Source organism: Pimephales promelas, chromosome 8 (assembly GCF_988280905.1).
Source record: "Pimephales promelas chromosome 8, fPimPro1.hap1.1, whole genome shotgun sequence".
NCBI classification, from domain to species: Eukaryota; Metazoa; Chordata; class Actinopteri; order Cypriniformes; family Leuciscidae; genus Pimephales; species Pimephales promelas.
Window position 1 is genome coordinate 39123892 of NC_142776.1, and position 22500 is coordinate 39146391.

The 22500-nt window shown below is 38.0% G+C and overlaps 2 protein-coding genes across 7 annotated transcripts in view; both read left to right on the plus strand.

Moving 5' to 3' along the window:
- nxph4 (neurexophilin 4) overlaps positions 1–18864 on the plus strand; it is a 100640-nt gene extending 81776 nt beyond the window's left edge. For all 6 annotated transcript variants that reach the window (XM_089134551.1, XM_089134552.1, XM_089134550.1 and 3 more), the window contains one exon: positions 14875–18864. In XM_089134551.1, coding sequence (XP_088990677.1) covers positions 14896–15666 — 771 coding nt within the window. In that variant the 5' untranslated portion in view covers positions 14875–14895 and the 3' untranslated portion in view covers positions 15667–18864. The remainder of the gene's footprint in view (positions 1–14874) is intronic.
- A 996-nt stretch (positions 18865–19860) lies between these two features.
- The window catches only part of shmt2 (serine hydroxymethyltransferase 2 (mitochondrial)), a 22890-nt gene continuing 20250 nt past the window's right edge, over positions 19861–22500 (plus strand). The window contains exon 1 of the mRNA XM_039654241.2: positions 19861–19993. Coding sequence (XP_039510175.2) covers positions 19961–19993 — 33 coding nt within the window. The 5' untranslated portion in view covers positions 19861–19960. The remainder of the gene's footprint in view (positions 19994–22500) is intronic.

The window sequence follows — 22500 nt, forward strand, 5'->3', positions numbered from 1 at the left end:
TCACATATTTCAGAATGATAAATAGCTGATCTGGGATCAGGTTTTTCTAGGCCATATCCATCGTGATGTGAGAGTGATCTCAGATCTAATGCGTTTGGCATTACCTAACGAGCAGCTTAAAGGTGAAGCTCTTCCAGGTCTTGATCATATTTCCGCAGATGTCTTTATGGACTCTCTATGCGGTTAACAGGAAATCAGACACAGATCATATTATCTCACTTCAGTCTGTCGATATGTGCTGCTGTTTATTAGCTCCTAAATCTAATTTTGAGGTTCCAAACCAGCTCATATGCTAAGAACTCGATTGGTGTGCTTGAAGCTATTCTAAGATCGCTGTCGAAGTTCAACAGCCGACAAGATTTCAGTCTTGTTCTAGTTCCAGAAGAAAGATCAAGACTTACTTCAGTGGTAAAAATCACTTCGAGAGTATCTGTAAGATATAAATTGTAAATTTGTGCGTGTGGTTTTGAATCTGAAAACAAGGGATGAGTGAGTCATTGAATCATTCACTCAACCGGGCGATTCAATCAAAAACACTGATTCATATCTGAACAAAACAAGGGATGAGTGAGTCATTGAATCATTCACCCAACCGGCCGATTCAATCAAAAACACTGATTCATGTCAGAACAAAACAAAGGATGAGTGAGTCATTGAATCATTCACCCAACCGGGCGATTCAATCAAAAACACTGATTCATGTCAGAACAAAACAAAGGATGAGTGATTCATTGAATCATTCACTCAACCGGCCGATTCAATCAAAAACACTGATTCATGTCTTGACAAAACAAAGGATGAATGAGTCATTGAATCATTCACTCAACCGGCCGATTCAATCAAAAACACTGATTCATGTCTTGACAAAACAAAGGATGAGTGAGTCATTGAATCATTCACACAACCGGCCGATTCAGTCAAAAACACTGATTCATATCAGAACAAAACAAGGGATGAGTGAGTCATTGAATCATTCACCCAACCGGCTGATTCAGTCAAAAACACTGATTCATATCAGAACAAAACAAGGGATGAGTGAGTCATTGAATCATTCACACAACCGGCCGATTCAGTCAAAAACACTGATTCATATCAGAACAAAACAAGGGATGAGTGAGTCATTGAATCATTCACTCACCCCATTCCTTCAAAAACACTGATTTATTCAGTAGTGACTCATTGAATCATTCATTTATTAGATTTGTTCAAAACACTGATTCGTTCAGGAATGAAACGCCACTAATGTACAGCAGATAACTCATCCACGGCTTGTTGGCGAATCAAACTGGGAATATTGTGTCTAAACCGTAAGTTAATAAGTTATTGAATCGTTTGTTTGAGTCTAAAACGGTGAGATTTTGATATTACTATGGTTGTTATTTCTGTCCCCTCTAAATCTGTATGGTTATTGACAGTGTCGATCCATATATTTCTTTTCTCGAACGTAATGCTCTAATTAAGATCTGCTGTATATCGAACTGAACCACGGAAACTTTCCTATGGGATCTTTGCCATTTAGGAAATCGATACTTCAGCTTTGAAAGGTCAGTCTTCCCTTTACTTTCCTCTCCGTCTGAACTCGTTTGTGAACTTCATTTAAGTTTCATCTTTTGTCTGTTGTCTCAGATGTATCTATCATTCCTCAGGAGAAATAAAATAGTCACAATTGAGTCAATTAGTAATAGAGTACAGAACTCAAAAATAATATTTGAGTTCATATTGAGATTTCTCAGTTTTAAATGGTATTAAATCCAAGACTCTATTGAGACTCTATTGGAGACGCATGTGAGATTATATAGGGTGGATGTCTCTGCTCTCCATATAGTCTGATTGCTTTCTAAGAGAAACTAAGTTAACACATTAAAGTGCAGATGTGCTTTCTGTTTCTCCTGTGGGGTGTGATGATCTGCTCTTCAGATCTAAGCACATCTAATATTCCCCGGATCTTTGCGTTCTGAAGTTCTCCGTTATTTGAGCAGGTCTCGAAGCGGTTCAGTGTGTCTGGATGAATTCTCTGATATCCCCCCACCAGAAAGCCTCCAGACCCTTATACTTCATGAGTAATAAATAATCTCTTTAGCCATGACTGAGCCCTGATAAAAATGAATTGCTTTCATCCGGTTACCCATCATGCATCAGACCCTGGGCGTCCCTGGATGATGTCACACTCCAGATTTGCCTGTGGGCTTTGGTAATTACGGCCCCCCGGCTCCGGTTCCCCCAGTTTGCATGCAGAAGAGTCACGCCGCACCAAATCTGTATTCCGGATAAAAATCTGATCCTACCAATAAAAAGGAGCTTTTTTGAATTCATAATCGAATCCATGAAATCTCCGTCACATGCCTGGAGTCAGACTTACACACACATGAACGCCGCTGTGACCTCTGTGTGAAAAGTGTTATTTTATGACACAATGCACTTACTATACTGCCCTATGTAGACTTATGGACTTACTATACTGTTATATAATTATGTATATATATTAGGGCTGTGCAAAAATTAATTGGGATTAATCGCATCCAAAATAAAAGTCTGTGTTTACATAATATATTTGTGTGTGCTGTATATAATTATTTTGTATATATAAATACCTATGCATGCATGTATATATTTAAGAATTATTTGCGCTTAAATTCTGTATATATATATATATAAATACATAATCTATATTATATAAATATAAATATTTTATATATGAATAACACATTTTCTTAAATATATACATGCATGTGTGTGTATTTATATATATAAAATAATTATATACAGCACACACAAATATATTATGTAAACACAGACTTTTATTTTGGATGTGATTAATCGCACTTAATTTTTGCACAGCCCTAATATATGTATATATACATGCAAATATTTCTTAAATATATACATGCATATTTGTGTATTTATATATACAAAGTAATTATACACAACACACACACAAATATTATGTAAACACAAACTTTTATTGTGGATGCGATTGATCGTAGCCGTGCTCTAATATTTAATATTTATAAAGTGATCTGGAATGCTTTGTTAATTGGCTTAAATTTTGTTTGTAGAAACACATTTGAAGGAATAAGTTATCATTTATTTTTTTGTTGCAAAACTTGTGTGACTGTTTATGCCTAAATTGTATTTTAGTGAATTAAGTTATCTGGTATTCTGTCCTGAGACACACACACATGACTGACACTCACACACACATGACTGAGACACACACACATGACTGAGACACACACACATGACTGAGACACACACACACACACACACACATGACTGACACACACACATGACTGAGACAAACACACATACACACACATGACTGACACACACACACACACATGACTGAGACACACACACATGACTGAGACACACACACACATGACTGAGACACACACACATGACTGAGACACACACACACATGACTGAGACACACACACATGACTGACACACACACACACATGACTGACACACACACACATGACTGACACACACACACATGACTGAGACACACACACATGACTGAGACACACACACACATGACTGAGACACATACACACACACACACACACACACACACACACATGTGATTGGCCGATAATCATTGCTGTGTGTTGAAAGGTCAACAGCAATTGGGGTCAAAGTTGAACTTTGACCTTCACGTTACAACACTTGTCCAGCTCTGAGTCTTTGGATGATGTGTGTGTATGATTGACAAATATCCTCTAAATATCGGTGCCGGATGAAGATGCCGACTCCCGATCCTCCCAGTAAGAGTGTGATCCGCTCCTCTACGTCAGTGGTGTGTGTGTGTGTGTGTGTGTGTGTTATAGTGGACCTTGTCCAGACGAGTGAAAGTCAAGGCCTGTCGAGCCGCTGGTCTCTGGTGGGCTGAGCCGGTCTGATGGACTGTGAGATCAAGAGGCCTGAACTGCTGTCACACACACACACACACACACACACACACACACAATTCTAATGAGATAATGGGGTTGAAGGTCTAACTCCTGTATCTCATAGGGTGAAGTCAAGTGTGTGTGTGTGTGTGTGTGTGTGTGTGTGTAAAGCTGCCACTGAATGATATTACATCATGTATAATTTTAATAGTAATATTTCACTGCGAAACACTGACATCTTTGTCCGGCCGAAGAACGAAAGATGATAACTATAGCAATGAGGACAGTGTTTATAATCAGGCCACACACACACACACACACACACACACACACACACTGGCAGGAGAGATGAGTGTGTCTATGGCCCAGTTCACAGCTGGTGTTACGATGTGTTTTGGTGGATGGGATCATAAGTAGGGTTGGGTATCGTTTGAATTTGAACGATTCTGATTCCGATTCCTTGTTTCGATTCCGGTTCCTAACGATTCTCGATTCCGATTCTTTTAAGAGGCAGGGTCAAAAAAGTTTAGCTAACCTTGCTAACCAACGGCCTTTCTGAAGGAAATACTCCTTCTGTAAAAATACTCCTTTTGTCACAAATTTTGCATTTTGCCGAGATTTCGTTATTTTTAGAAAAGTGAAGCCACACTTTGGATCGCCGACGTAAGCTACTCATGTTCGACTCGCGTGGTTATGCCAACACTTCCGGTAGACGCTTCTTCGTTGGTGTTGTTCAGCGGTTTCTTCTTCCGCTCGCCGGACTGTGAATATCGAAACTAGGAATCGAAATTTTAACTTTTGAACGATTCCGGGAAAAACGAAAAGTTAGTCCCGATTCCAATCGATACTCGATTCTCGATACCCAACCCAGACGGGTCTTCGAGCTGGTTGTCGAACACGCGTTCGGCCGTTTGATTGAGGATTGTAGACGAGACGCTTCGAACGCATGCGCTGTCACATCCTCTATAACAGATGCTGGATCTACACATCTCAGTTCTCCAGCGGCGGCCATCTTTGTTGTAAACCAACTCCACCCAAGCGCTCTTTGGTGACGTGATGATTACGCTACGGTCGATCATCTGTCCATCTTCGTATAAACCCCGCCCTGATGATTTGATTGGCTCGAGCGTACTTGCTTCACAACGGATCCGAACTCAAATGTTGTGGGCGGGGCTAAGATCGGCTGGCATCTGGTCTATATTATCTGGGGAACTCGTGTGATTTAGTATATTTAAGTAGCGTCGCCGTCTGCTAAGACGAGGAAGATGAAGGATGAGTGTAGAGCTGCTGTTCTCGCTGGTGTCGGAACATAACGCGACAGCGACTACACACACACATCGTGATAAACGAGAGCTGTATGGAGTGGGACTGCAGAGCAAATGGGCGCCATCTATTGTCAGGGAATGAATTTGCATGTTCACAATGTGCGTCGATATTCGTCCCGGTGTGTACGGTCCTTCAGGTTTAAAGGGACAGTTCACTTTGAAATTAATTTTTGAAATGTTTTATCTTGATATGTTGTTTCCACAGTATTTTCAATTTTGACATTTTTCAGTCAAACCGTTGTTGTCTATCAGTCATACACTGGAGGCTAAGGGGGTCCACCAAAGAGCAGCACAGAGAAGTCCAAATTAAACATGATTTAATGACTCGTAAATGTAAGTACACATTGATGGCCTAAGACACGAAACGAGCGGTTTGTGTGAGAAAACCAACAGTATTTATATCGTTTTTACCTCGTGTAATCACAGTGATCTGAATCAGTTGTTCAATGTCCAACTGAATCAGTTGAATCAGTTCAATGTTACGCCGGAAGTGATCGCTTGCGTGTGACGTCACTCAATATTTACACGGAGATTTCGGAAGTTTTACCTTTTACTGAACATATTTAGATATACCGAAATCGTCTTCCATTGCGGTTTCCCGTATATCTAAATATGTTTAACGAAAGGTAAAACTTCCCAAATCTCTGTATAAACAAAGAGTGACGTCGATCACTTCCAGACCGAAGCGCCCGTGCCGTCAGATCATTTGGTCACGGCTGTGATTACAAGAGGTAAAAACGCTATAAATACTGTTGGTTTTACTGTTCTGCTCATTCACAGTCGTGTGTGTGTATAGAGAATACCTCGAAACACATATTACCTATTATTATAGATATATACGTTTAATCACGTGTTTATTTTTTGACGAACCTCACCGCTCTTCTGATATTTCTTCTGGTAGATGTTTGCGGTTTAATATGTGTGTTTTATTAGTGTGTGTAGTTTAATTTTGGAGTGTCTCCATTTCTCTTTATTGTACGCTCTGTGTGTGTTTTTATAAATGAGCTCGACTCGACTAAAGCGTCAGTAAACGGATTAACGCTGGGGAACGAGCGCCGCTGATGGACTTCTGCTCCGTCTTCTGGAGACGGATGTTCCTTCTTGTGTTGATTTGATCTGCTGGATGTGTGTGTGTTCGTTCGGTGTAAAACACAACTGCTTCGACGAGGATCTTCTCAGCGCACCTCTCCAGCGTTACTGTGATTAGAGACACGCTTCGTCTGTGTGTGTGTGTGTGTGTGTGTCCTCATGACGAGATCTGCAACACTCTCACTTTCAGAGGCAATAATCTGAAGCGCTTTACACCTGAACTCATTTACACACACGCACACACTCTCTCTCTCACACACACACACACTCAGCGATGTGCCCCGTGCATGAACACACTGTCATCATTTACTCGCTGATCGGGCCTGTCGAGCTCCAGAAACTCCAGCAACACTTTAATATTTGAATTATTGGTAACACTTTATTTTACGACCCGCAAACAACTGTGTAAGTACACCAAAATTACGGTATAAGTTTCCGTAATTATAGTGTACTTCCGTGTAAGTATAAGGGAACAATATTTTAAGTTTGGGGTAATAAAGGGGTAACAAGCGCCACTTTAATTTGCAGCCCGCAGGAGTTACACTTACCCTGTAACTACGCAGAACAAGGGGGTAACAAACGCTACTTACTATGTAGCAAAACAAAACAACACTATTTGCACCGTAATTACTGAGAAAGGTACTGTTATCAAGAAAAAAAAACAACAAAAAAAAAAACTTTTTAATTATAGTATATTTGCCCTGACATTTAAGTGTCATTGCAATTCAATGGGATAAGGTAAGTATTGTAGTAAGAAAAGCCAATACATTTATATATATATATATATATATATATATATATATATATATATATATATATATATATATGAAGAGTTCAGATGCAAAAGCCTCTAAGTGCCATTTGAAATTTTCTTCTTTAATGATGATTTTTATCAAGCTTGTATATTTAAGTTCAGTAATTTTACTTAAATGGCAATGATAATTACCTATTAATTGTTATTTAAGTGAAATCACTGAACTTAAATGTACAAGTTTGATAAAAAAAATCATCATTAAAGAAGAAAATTTCAAATGGCATTTTGAGGCTTTTGCATCTGAACTCTTCATATATATATATATATATATGTTTAATTTTCAACCCACAGATGTCAAAATTATCCTGAACATGTTTTGCCAGAAATGTGATACATTTTATAAAAACAGACGTATATCTTTGCCTGGAATATATTAACAGAATAGGTACCTGTTATTTTTAAACTAATTAAATAATTTGCTTGTATATCTGCTTGTTACCCCCTTATTACCCCAAACTTAACATATTGTTCCCTTATACTTACACAGAAGTACACTACAATTACGGAAACTTATACCGTAATTTCGGTGTACTTACACAGAAGTACACTACAATTACGGAAACTTATACCGTAATTTCGGTGTACTTACACAGTTGTTTGCGGGTTGTAAAATAAAGTGTTACCGAATTATTCAATAATAATGAATATTATCATATTTGATCAGTAAATGTGTTATTATAACTAAAGAAAATTAGTTAAGTTGTAAATATAGTGCATGATATTTTATTTTCTGAATAAACGACGACAGGATCTTCATTCTTGGCTGAACTCTTCTTTCAACTCTCTCTTTCACTAAAAAGATCTTCTTCTTCTCCTTTTGTGGTAATTCAGTCTCTCTCTTTCTTTTCTCTCTTGCTCGTGTTATCAGTCTCGGCTCGGTTTCTCTCGTCTCTGATACTTTATAACTCACTCACTCTCGCTCCATGATAATCTCTCTCTCTCTCTCATACACACACACACACACACACACTCTCTCTCTCTCCCCAGCGATTTATCTCTTTTCCTCTGGGCTGTATTTCTCGTCTCATAATTAAATGTCATTTTCATTTTAAAGGAAAAGAAGCCAAAAGTTTCTGACGAGATTATTGTCAGAATATTGAGTTCTCAAACTATTTCTGTGTGAGTGAGCCGGAGAGGAAGCGTTCGATGGGCGAGCGGTGGTGCTTTAATGCTGTCTAGGACACACACACACACACACACACACACACACACTGTCCAGCACAGGAATGATTACCGTTTAAGTCTCTTCTGCTCACCAAGGCGGCTTTTTTATATACAAAAATACTGAAAAATTGTTGTAATGTAAATCATCTGTTCTCTATGTATATTTAGTAAAGTGTAATGGTAACACTTTACAATAAGGTTCGTTAGTTAACATTAGTTAACGACATTAGTTAATATGAACTAATAATGAATAGCACATATATAGCATTTATTAATCTTTGTTAATGTTATTTTCAACATTTACTAATACTTGATTAAAATCTTGTTAGCATTAGTTAATGCACCGTGAACTAACATGAACAAACAATGAACAGCTGTATTTTCATGAACTAACATTAACTAGGATGAACAAATGCAGTAACAAATGCATTGCTCATGGTTAGTGCATGTTAGTAAATACATTAACTAATGTTAACTAATGAACCTTATTGTAAAGTGTTACCAGTGTAATTTATTCCTGTGATTTTCAGCATCATTACTCCAGTCTTCAGTGTCACATGATCCTTCAGAAATCACTCTAATATGATGATCTGATGATCAAGACACAGTTATGATTATTATCAGTGTTCAGATTTTTATATAAACCGTGATACACTCTTCAAAGGTTTGGGGAAATTGACCAAAAGTGACAGTAAAGACATTTATAATGTTACAAAAGTCTATTTCAAATAAATTCTGTTCTTTTAAACTTTCTATTCATCAAAGAATCCTCAAATATACAATGTATCACAGTTACAGTTTCCACAAAAATATGAAACTGTTTTCAAAACTGATAATAATCATAAATCCTCATATTAGAGTGATTTCTGGAGGGTCATGTGACACTGAAGACTGGAGTAATGATGCTGAAAATCACAGGAATAAATTACACTTTACTGCATATTCACATAGAGAACAGATGATTTACATTACAATAATATTTCAGTATTTTTGATCATAAATGCAGCCTGATGAGCAGAAGAGTCTCTTTAAAAAACATTAAAATATATTTTCGTAATATTTACTGTACGTTTGTGCAGACGTGAGCCTGCGATCACTGAGTGTTTGTGTCGACAGAGGATCGATGTATCCGCGTCTGAGAAAGAAATGAATGGATTGCATGAAATAAAACTCCAATTAGCTGCAGGAGAGAAGAGAGACGAGCGTTGCTCCTCGGGGTCAGTCGCCGCTGGACACTAACAAGCGATAGAAGTTACAGTAGAAATATGAAGCCGAGGATCCGTCATCGATCGCGTCTGTAAACCAGCGTTTAATTTGACGGGTTCGTTCACTCCCTCGATCCTTCCACCCCCTCAGAAAGACTTTCTTAAAGGGCCAGTTCACCCAAACATGTAAACTCTGTCCTCATGTTATTATTCTCCTCGTGTTGTTCAACTCCGTTAGACTTTTGTTCATCTTCGGGACACAAATGAAGATATTTCTGATCAAATCTGAGAGCTGGATCACTCCTCCATAGGCTTCTGTTGTAATTAAAACTTGCCGGCCCAGAAAGTTCTTAAAGACATCGTTAAAATATTCCGAGTGACGGCAGCGGCTCTTGCTTAAGATTATCAAGAGGCGAGAATACTTTCTGTGCGCAAAAAAACAACAAAAATAACGTCTTTATTCAACTCTTCATTTCCTTCCCTGTGAGCCTGGAGTGGGTTCACGAGAGTCACGACACACACACACACACACACACATACACTCCTCGAGTGAGTTCACGTAATAACAGACTACAACAATCGACTACACAATATTTGTGACATCATAAACCTTAAAACGTACATAAACCCCGCCTCGCAACAACGGGCTCCATATGGCTCTGCTAGGAAGAGCTGTTGAAGCCCCGCCCCCTGTGCCGGGAACAGCAGCTCATTTGCATTTAAAGGGACACAACGCATTTTTGCTCACCTTCAAAAAAACTTTTTTTAACATGCTATAAAAACATAATCTGTGGGCTATTTTTAGCTAAAGCTTCACACACACACACACACTGGGGAGTTATTGTACATCTTGTGAAAAGGGGCATATGATAATACCACCCCTTTAAGATGCTTTTTGCTCCTGGTGTCTCAAATGAAGTTAGCGATTATTAATGGGCCTCAAACTGTAAAGCAGCCTCTCGTTCTCGTCTCGCTGCAGCAATAAAGCCATTTCCTCCACCGCGCGCGATCTCAAGCCGCCGTAATCACATTTTCTTTATATTAAATTCCCTGAGACATACATATGTATACACAGTTCGTCTGGCTGGATTACTCCATCTCGGGTTATTATTTCTCCTCGGCGCGTGAAGAAGAAGGAGCGCGCGAGTGTGTTATCTGCTTTATGTTGGTGCCAGCTGTTGTAATCGTCGTCTACAGACTTGTAAATGTATCACTCGAATTGAAACGCTGCTAACAACTTCCTTCAGCTCGTCTGGTGTGGGATGAACTCTGTGTTATCTGTCCCTGAAACGCCTCACACTTCTTCCACTGTGTGTGTGTGTGTGTGTGTGACATCTCAGCTGTTTTAATATCATACACATGTGGGTCAATCTCACAAATGGTCACATTTCTGCCCAACATCGAAATGAAATTATAAGGTAAATGAGTAACTACTACTGTACTTGCATGTTACGGTAATTATGAATAATTCACTGTTATTATTACAGTAATGTAGGAATGTGTAACTATGTGACCTTAAAATAAAGTGTTACTGATAATAATTATAATACTAGAAGTATTTTTGCATGATTAAGATTTTATTGTGAATAATGTCTCCCAAATTACTCTACATCTGATGTTTTTTACTTTTTTGTCAGTGATGGTTCTCATTTCTGTGAGAAGTTATTTTTATTGATTAAATCAGAGTACATTTAACGCAGTACAAAAGTGAACAGAATTGAAATAATATTGATTTTGTGCATTAGAAATCAGGAGGATATTGTGTGAGGCCGAGCTATGTTGTTTGCTAAATCCTTAAAGTATATATATATGTGTGTGTGTGTGTGTGTGTGTGTGTGTGTGTGTGTGTGTGTGTGTATAATAGAAATCAGGAGGATATTATTGTGTTTAATTTTTAATAATTGGCAGGCTAAAACAGGTCTTGCTTTATTTTGCATAAAGAACATTTCAGTAAGACTTTACAATATTAACATTAGTCACATGAACTAATAATACTTCTACAGCATTTATTAATGCCATTTAATGTTACTGCTAATGTTGTATCAGTTAATATTAATGCATTATAATATATAGCGCGTGTGTTCCTGACGGCAGGGTTCTGGACTCAGTGTGCACGGTAAAAAATAAACCGTAAATTTTACGGTAAAAAACCGGCAGCTGTGGTTGCCAGAACTTTACCGTTAAAAATACGGTAGGAACGTTAATGGTTTTACAGACTTAACTTAAAATTTACAGTAATAAACCGTAATTTTATTTTCTGATAATATGTGGATTTACCAACTTATTGATCTGTTTTAGACCATTGTAATACACTGACAACCAACAATCATCACAGCAGTGATGAGTTACATGAGCAATCAAAGCTCATCGCAAGTGAATACTTGTATAAAGCAACACTTAATTAAAGAAGTTGCACAATGTCATTCACACAAACATTAAGCACCATCATGGTAACACACATGAAATTAAAAAAATGCAATAAACATTAATTTAACTACATTAAATGTAACATATAACCCTAATGTACATAACTGATTAGAAAAAAAAACAATAAAACTATGAGGAACTGTAGTTATTTCAACAAAAATACATCAAATGTGAAGTGTCACACAGGGAATTGTGGGAATGTCAATTTACGGTTTTTCACTGTAAATTATACAACGATTTGTTCTTTTTAACTTTCAAAAACTGTAAATTTAACGGTTATTTTACTGTAAAATTATATCACAGTTATTTACCGTGTATAGTACGGAAACTTTCTGTTTACCAATTAACAGTTTTGCACTGTAGCATTTTTACAGTATTTTACCGTTAAAATCACGGTTATTTTTTACAGTGTCAGTTTGATGGTCGTTGTGAGCTAATATGAAGAGATTTGTTTCTGTGTGACAGTGAGTCGAGCGCTAATAATCCTCGTCGTACTCCTCATTCTGGTGCAGAACTAATAAAATAAAATAAATGGCCCATTGTTTAAGGCAGTGTTTCCCAACCCTGTTCCTGGCGGCACACCAACAATGCATCAGATGGGTTAATGAGCTGATGAATTGACTCAGGTGTGTTTGATGATTAGGGAGACAAAGAATACGCGCAGTGTTGGTGTGCCGCCAGGAACAGGGTTGGGAAACACTGCCTTAAGGCATTAGCTAAAGTGACTGTTAAGTTGTTCAGTATTTTCTCCTCTATTGTGTCGTATATCGAGTGAAACACTTCTGGAACAAGAACATATGTGGGCGGGGCTTGATTTAGTCTGAGTGGGAATTGATTGGATGGTTGTGGTTTGCTATTGGCTGATCTCATGTGAGTGACAGGTTACAGGAACTGATTCTGATTCTACATAATTAACACAATAATGATGATGTGCACCGATAAATCGTTTAGAATATATTATATTAAAAAATAAGAACTGTCAACTTTGATTTCACAGTGACTTTAAAGCAGAGTTGTGAACGGAGACACTGTGATGTGTGTCGTGTTTAAAAGCTCATATTTAATCTGGCCTTTCTGTGACGCAGTCGGATCAATTATGTGTGTTGTGAAATCATCATTGATCCAGCGTTTGTGTCGCTCGATGCTCCTGATGCATGAGGGTGACGTGAGCGGAGGTCAAGGGTCACAGAGGGTGAGGGTGTACAGTGTGAATGCAGATTCTCACTTACTGTCAATGATTCAATGAGTGGGGTTTGGAGTCTCTTCTGCTCATTATTAGATTAAAAAAACAGAATAAATATTGTGAAATATTTTTGCTGTGTATATTTGATCAAAAATACAGTAAAAATAGTGAAATATTATTGTAATGTAAATCATCTGTTCTCTATGTGAATATATAGTAAAGTGTAATTTATTCCTGTGATTTTCAGCATCATTACTCCAGTCTTCAGTGCCACATGACCCTTCAGAAATCACTCTAATATGAGGATCTGATGATCAACACACAGTTATGATGATTATCAGTGTTGAAAACACTTTCATATTTTTGTTTAAAATGTGAAATATTTTATTTCTCAGGATCTTTGATGAATAGAAAAAGAACAGCGTTTCTTTAAAATGGAATCTTTTGTAACCTTATAAATGCATTTAATGTCACTTTTGATCAATTTAATGCATCCTTAATCAACAAAAAACCTGTTGAACGGTAGTGTAATTCATGGTTTGCGTTTATTTATAATTTTTTAATAATTTTTTACATTTTTATAAATATCACAATAAATGAAGTAACGTTTATTTGTTTGTGTTTAATTTACTTGATTAGCCAAAAAAATATATAATTACTAAAATATAGAACATTTTTGGGTTCAAAATACTTAGTATTGTGAAATATTCTGTTACTGTGAAATAAGATTTAAGATATATAAAAATCTATAATAAACCACACCGCTAGTTTTTCCGTTTTACGGTAGAATAGCAGATTAAGCCGTGAGCTGCAGTTTGCCGTGTTCATCATCGGGCTTCACTGACGAGGACCGTTGAACGGCTCATGATCCGCTCGATGCGCTTCCGTCACCGGCTCTTTAATCTGCGCGGCGGCGATCGATGTCCCTCACTGAGTCCGCTTCCATCAATCGCTTCCATCACAGAAACACGCGCTGCTAAATTAATTTACTGATTGAATACATTAGCAGACGCACTGATGAATGTTACACATGAGATTGTGTTCAGCGGAGAGACTGATGAGCGCAGGTGTGTGTGTGTGTGTGTGTCCAGAGATCATCCAGATGGGAATAAGATGATGACCTGTAATGAAGACATGAGGGTGTGTGTGTGTGTGATGGGTAGGTTTAGGGGTCGGGTTAGTGTGTGTGTGAGTGGATAAATAAGAACAGAATAACATGAGTTACTTTAAGAACGAGAAGCGTCTTCAGTTCCTGATTTGATTAATATTCACACACTCGCTGGATTAAAGAGCAGGAAGTGAACAGAAGTGACACCAGAACACACACGTCTTCATCTCTCGACGAGAGCCGCTCGCTTCACTGTGTAAATAGAGCAGTGACATTATCATTAAACGAACTGTAAAAATAGATCTGTCCCGCTTGCAGCGAGATGGACGATCAGTGATGGAACGTTCTGGGTTCTAGATCCTCGTGCCATCGATGCGGTTCTGATTGAACTCAAATGAGGTTTAATTGAGTTACTGATAATCATTCCCTTTCTCTACATGTGCAAAGCAATAATACAGAATCAATCAGGACTGCACGCATCTCACAACCAATCACTTGGATTTTTAATTATTTTTAATTATTTTATATATGCCTATAATATGTAGGTTTAGGGGTCAGGTTAGTGTAAAAGGTCAGAATATGCAGTTTGAACAGTATAAAAACCATTACGTCTATGGAAAGACCCATCTAGTAAACGTGTGTGTGTGTGTGTGTGTGTGTCCTCAGGCGCACGGCTTGGAGAAACAGATGGGCAAATCTCTGGATTACCTGGAGCAGGGCCCGTCCGGCACAGTCTTCAAGAGCCTCCCGCCGGGGTCAGGGGTCGTCAAACCCCCGTACCAAACGTCCAGGATATTCTCCACGATGGACCACGCGCCCGTCAAACCCAAACCGCCCACGTTCAGCTTCCAGAACCCGTACGAATGGGCCCGCAACCAGTCCCAACTCATGGAGCAAACAGGCTACCGACCCAAACGCAAGCCTTCCCTCAAAACCTCCATGAAAACTAAAAAGATCTTCGGCTGGGGCGACTTCTACTTCAACGTCAAGACGCTCAAGTTCAGCCTTCTGGTGACCGGGAAAATCGTGGATCACGTCAACGGGACGTTCACCGTCTACTTTCGCCACAACTCCTCGAGTCTCGGGAACGTGTCGGTCAGCATCGTCCCTCCATCTAAAGTGGTCGAGTTCGAGGTTCTCCAACAGCAGAGCCCGATTCATCCCGAGATCCAGTTCCACCCGCCGCAACAATCCACGATCGACCCCAAAGACATCAAAACCTTCAATTGCCGAGTCGAGTACGAAAAAACTGATCGCTCCAAGAAGCCCAAACCCTGCCTGTACGACCCGTCGCAAACCTGCTTCACCGAGAACACGCAGTCGTACTCGTCCTGGCTCTGCGCCAAACCCTTCAAGGTCATCTGCATCTTCATCTCCTTCTTCAGCATCGATTACAAGCTGGTGCAGAAGGTCTGTCCGGACTACAACTTTCAGAGCGAACATCCGTACCTCGGATGAAGCGGACGTGCTTTCCGCTGATTTTTTTCCTTCTAAGTTTTCTTTGTATATAGAAAGAACAACCCTTATCCGTTCAGTTCTTAAAGGGATAGTTCACCCAAAAAAGGAAAATTAGCCCATGATTTACTCGCCCTCAAGTCATCCTAGGTGTATGTGACATTACATTTTCAGACAAACACAATCAGTGTTAAATTAAAAAATTCTTGGATCTTCCAAGCTTTATAATGAGAGTCAGTGGCCGTTTCTGTTTTGAAGTCCTTAAAAGTGCATCTGTCCATCATAAAAGTGCATCTATCCATCATAAAAGTGCATCTATCCATCATAAAAGTGCATCTGTCCATCATAAAAGTGCATCTATCCATCATAAAAGTGCATCTATCCATCATAAAAGTGCATCCATCCATCATAAAAGTGCACCTGTCCATCATAAAAGTGTATCTGTCCATCATAAAAGTACATCTGTCCATCATAAAAGTGCATCTATCCATCATAAAAGTGCATCTGTCAATCATAAAAGTGCATCTGTCCATCATAAAAGTGCATCTATCCATTATAAAAGTGCATCTGTCCATCATAAAAGTGCATCTGTCCATCATAAAAGTACATCTGTCCATCATAAAAGTGCATCTATCCATCATAAAAGTGCATCTATCCATCATAAAAGTGCATCTGTCAATCATAAAAGTGCATCTATCCATCATAAAAGTGCATCTATCCATCATAAAAGTGCATCTGTCCATCATAAAAGTGCATCTATCCATCATAAAAGTGCATCTGTCCATCATAAAAGTGCATCTGTCCATCATAAAAGTGCATCTATCCATCATAAAAGTGCATCATAAGATGACTTGAGCGTGGGTGAGTAAATCATGGGGTTATTTTCATGTTTGGGTGAACTATCTCTTTAAAACTGGTTTATTGCTTTCGTCCGTTTTTGTCTGTCGACTGTTAGACGAACAGGGAACGTCTTGTTTTTCTACCGATCCTGTATTCCAGAAGGAGTTCTTCCTCAGTACCTTTGTCTTGTTTTTCAGCTCAAACATATAAAGATTCTCAAAGTCTCCCTGTGGTGAAAATCCAGCGTTTAATGTTGTTTATGAGACGGAAAAAACTTTTAAATATGTAATTTTGTTCATCAAAGACGAGTTTATGGGATCAAATTATTGACTACAGGGGGACTTTAAATACCGGTGAAGCAAAATGATTTCAGATATTAATACTTGTGTATTGAACAGAGTTTGTGCTTTAAACAAGAACAAGTATCTTGCAGTGGGGTCAGAAAATTGGATAAGGTTGAACGAATTGGATATTTACGGGTCAAGCACCGACGGTTTGGATCCGTTCGAGTTCCTATTATTATCATTCTTCTTCCACTCTTGAGTCTATGGAAGCCCATAGAACCGCTTTAGTTATGAAATTTGGCACATAGATTGAGAGCAGTCTAAATATGAACCACAGCAATTTTGGAGTCTGTAACTCAATCCATCTAGCGCCACCAAGTGTCCAATGTTTCACTTATTTTAATGCTAATAACTGTTGAACCTTAAGGGCTAAAGAAATACAACAAAATGTTTCTCTGATATCTTAGCTCAAGAGAATTCAATTCCATCCTGTGACGGCATTTTATCCATTAACCCGTAGGATTTTTTTATGAACCCTAAAAAACCCTTACACTTTGTCGAACGCCTCCAAACGGTTCTCGAATAACACGCAAACAAATTTGACGAAGAGCACACCAAAATGAACCTGAGGATAAATCTCCGCAATGCTTTAGCCCATTCTGACTAAAATTGGTGTGTGTTATGACAACCATGACTTGAGGACATCTGCAAGTTTTTGGCGCAGTGCCACCTAGTGGTCAGGAGAAAATGAAAAAATGGCTCTTTTTGTTCAAAACTTCTGAACCCTTTGGCTGATTGCAGTGAATCTGAGTCTTTAAAATCTTATACTTTCTCGAACTCGAAAATTGAATCGTATCATCCTCAAACCATGCCGGCAAAAGATTACGGATTTCGTGTCGATCAATGAAACCGTTTTCATAGACCGCATCAATGATGCCAGAATGACTCTAAAGCTGTATGCCTGCAATGCTTTTGCATATTGACACCAAACTATGCATGTGTCATTGGCCCCTCACTCTGACCACAACACACCAATTTGGTCACAGCGCCACCTATTGGTCAAAAGAGATAAACCATTAAATCATCTTATTACTAATGACTTATCCTGCCTTTTTTGTGCTTGGCCCCGTAATGGCTGATGCAAGCTATTTTTTTTTTCTTTGTTTAAATGTTTGTCCTGGAAAACAAGACAAAAGTACTGAGGAACAACCTCATTTTTTGCAGTGAAGAAGTCAAAAACCAGCTATTTTTCATTGGTTTCAAATGACAAGCCTGTTGCGATATGCAGTTCGATCAGGGTTTTACAAATGCAACTGAAGAACTGATTGGATGATGATGATGAAAATATAGAGTCTTGAGAAATATTGATTCCTGATGTCAGTCAAGAAGATGGACGGTGATGAAAGATCATGAAGACAAACTTTTATTTTCTTTAGAATGATGAATCGTTCACAGGAACATGAGTTTCACGTCGACTTCAAGAGGCCGTCCTGATGTTGTCCGGAATGAATTTGAGGTATAAATTACAACATTTTGATGTTAAATGACAGTAGCAAAACCTTTCAGATGAAGTTTTAGCTTCATGATCAGATCACCAACAGAGACTCCAAAGCTTCTGGGTGAACCAGACAAAGAGTAACACTGCAAAACCAGGTTTAATGTTCAAAACATTGAGCAAAAACACTCTCTACGTGTAAGAAGATGATAAATAAATCCAAATGAATGTATTTAACAGAATGTTATTCACCCCAATATGAATTACCTTTATGTATTATGAAATTAAAGACATAGCATATCTATTTACTCTGAATAAAGCTTGAAGAGACGCAAAGACAAAATGCAAGATGCTGACACAAATAGAATGATATTGTTTTTCATCCCTTTACTTTCCCCGTCATGTTTTTGAAGTAACGCACCAAAAGCGCAGCCGTGGCTCTTTATTTTTGGACAACCGATTCATCTGTGAACGAGAAGAGGAACTCGAGCTCCTGCAGTTCTGTGAATAAAGTATTGCTTGATCATGTGTATAGTATACATGTGTGTAAATAATGTACCACAAATAAATAATGAAATCCAATCCGTCTGACTGGCCGGCCGTTATTCACAAACACTGAATGAAGTGATCCATTATGATGCAAAGATTCAAGACTGACAAGACGAAGAAGAACCTCGTGCTGTGTGTCCTGATACTTCGTTTGTAAGGTCATTTTATTATAATAAGTGCAAATACATATAACTTTGTATTCTCGGGGTCTTCGTGGGACACTTGAACTCTAGGAACAACAAAAAGGGCTTTATTATTACTGAGTGTTAATTATTTGGGAGACAGTAAGTAAATATATAAGATTTAGTGCTGTCAAATTGATTAATCACATTATAATATAGGGATGCTTTAAACAATGCCGGGTTGTTTTAACCCAAATTTGGATATAACAGAACAAACCCAAATGTTGGGTTAAAAATGTTAAACCAGCTTCAACTTTCACTTTCAACTACATTTTTTTAATTATATTTTTAACCCAACATTTGGGTTTGTCCATATTTGACCCAAATTTGTGTTAAAACAACCCATACAACATTTTTTTTTAGAGTGTAGGGACGTGTCCTTACCAATATCCGGTGACACCGATATATCCCTACCGATAATTTAGATCAAAACTTATAATATATTTATACATTGATGTCCCCGTCCCCACCACTTTAAAAAAAAAAAAAAAAACTTTTGTTAGATGCAATAATCGCAATGAATCATTTGACAGCACTAAATAATACACATTACATTGCATTACAATTTCAGTCAGTTTCAGCTGCAAATATTGTGTATTTAATTACATATCCAGGTTTCATGAAGCCACATTAATTGAGAGACTACATGGATAACTCTCGGCTTGGTGAAGTAGAATAAATAAAAGCAGTTCATGTGCATGATGTCGTATTTCAGCTGTTCGTAATATAAAATACATGTGTGTTAGAACTGTGCTGAAATACAGTTAGCTGTCGTTTTGACGTCAACTTGTAGTCCACCACAGCAAAACTCCCCACTGCGCAAGTCAGGACTACATTTCCCATGAGCACTCGCGCGGATCGTCAGTAAGCCGCTGTCATTTAGGCGACGGACGAAAAGCGTGCGACCGCAAACCCTGCTGGAACCGGAGAAGTTGAGTCGCTTTACTATGTTAACACTGACTTTAAGACAACTGATCAGGGTGAGTTTAACACACACACACACACACACACGCGCGCGCATTATAGCGCGAGAACGCGAGGAGCTGCTGGTCATGGCGCGTGATGTGTTTAATCGGCCGTTATGATCGCTCTGTTTGCATCAATATAGCAGATGATATTCAGCATGCATAAGCGAACATGCATTAGAAACGTCATGTCGCGAGGCAGATTGTACATGCAGTCCTTTAAAACAGTGTGTTATTGAAGCGCTCGAGCGTGCGGGACTGTTAGACGTGGCATGATGAGGATGATGATGAGTGTATGATGATGATGATGGACATCATTATAAACATTGTATTTGTGAATTGTCAGTGACTTCAGTAGACTTACACACAGACATCGAGTTAGTGTGTGTATAGAGAGGATTACACAGGATGGACTGTGTTCTCTATAGTTAGATGATGCAACCACACAGGCTGTGTTTCAGCATGAACACACTCTCACTCTTTCACATGCAGATGAAGGAATGAAATGTCTAAAATGTTTTGAACTTTTTGTGAAGTTTGTTAAACTGCAAGAGATCCTCAGATCTGAACTCATCAGACTTTATGAAGCCTGTTTCTGCAACTTCAGAACATCTTATTTATGACATTTAGTCGTTAAGATATAAAAAGGCAAAGTTATTGCATTCTAAGTCATAATTCGGAGACAAACAGTTGAAATTATATAAGATAAAATGTTGAAATTATGACTTTCTATATCATTTCTATATACTTTTTATTTCATAATTGACTAGAATGTCATCATTTTGACTTTATGTAATGAATATGACTTCACACTGAAAAAAATAATATGCTTTATCTAATCAATAAAATTGTGGCAACATATTACAAGCAATATTATTAGTTAAATTGTACCAATTAGAATATTAATTTGATTAATTATTACTCAATTCTAATTTGTTCAATTTAATAAATAATATTGCTTGTAATCTGTTGGCACAATTTTATTGATTAGATAAAGCATATTCATTTTTACAGAGCATCTCTTCATAATAAATTCATGAGTAATATAATTAATAGTCATAATTTTGACTTTCCGTCATAATTTCGACACTTAATTTCATATATTACTTAGTTTGTGATCATTTTTGAGGTCATAATTTCATCTTTTTGTCATTTTGACTTCATCTAATAGTTATGACTGTGATCTTTATGACTTTCATAACTTTTGACTTTTCATTTCATAAATGACAGTGTCGTAAATTAAACTTTTTGTCATAATTTCAACTTAGTATGTGTGATCTATTTGGACTTTTCTTCTCATAAGTATGTTAGTATATGATAATTATTTGCAAAAGCATTTGTTTTTCCACGTGTTTCTTATCTGACCCCAGCGGTGACCTGATCATCCGAGTCAGCTGATGGAACAATGAAACAGGGGCTTTGTTATTCTTCATAGTTTAATAATTGCCAGTTATTATTAATCAGCGGCTCAGAGTTGTTCTTAGACACTGGGTGTGTGTGTGTTATTATATTATCTGTTGATATATGTGGGTCTTCAGTCTCGTGTCGTCTGTCGTTCATGTGCTCTCATGCGTCTCCTGTTATGGGAATGAACTGAATATGAAAACAAACGTGTCTTTGTGTGTGTCAGTGATCTGATCAAACTAACTGCATTAAGCTGATGCGTGAGGGCTTTAGTTAGTGAGTTAGTTAGTTAGTTATAGTTAGTTAGTTTGCAGCTGCTTCAGAAACTCTTTTTAAAGCCTTCCCAAAGTTTGTTTCATTGAAATCTGAAGTGTTTTATATTGATTGTTGAAATCTTGTTTTTCTAAACACAAGTCTTGAGGTTTATGCTTAAAACAGGAAAACTTTTTTTTAAAGCAATAGAAAGATATTTTATGGGGGTAAATTCTAAATGTATTTAAATATCTATAATAAACAGAGAAGCGAGTAATAACTGCACCCATATTTTAACGTTTACAGCGTTCGAGCTCGTGTGTGTGTGTGTGTCAGTCAGACCGCTTTCATGAAGTCGGGAAAGATTTGGTTACAAGCTGTCGATATATTGGCAATAAAAGAGATTAATGCATGAAAAGGGGCAGTGAGTGTGAACTTTCATTCAAAGGGTTATTATCAGTGATCTTGCAAAACCAGGTTTAACCCGACGACTCAATAATTAACCAGTCGGTGTTTCACATTAAATGCCAAAGCTCATGTTCTGATCAGCCAATCAGACGAGAGGATTGCGTCCACACCTCACACTCGATCACGGTGAACACACACTTTACTGTAGGAACAGACCTCAGATAACATCTGTCAGACGGTGTAGAAGTGATGATACACTCGCTCAGCGTCATCTGTGACTTGTGTGTGTGTGTGTGTGTGTGTGATCACACTGATGTGGGAATGATTGATTGTCATTTTTGTGAAGGCATCACATTATCTGAATCACATCAGTCTTCAGATTCACTGCGTTCACTTGAGAAGGCATGATGATGATGATAATGTGTCTTGAAAGGAATTAAAGTTGCTTTGGAGGACCG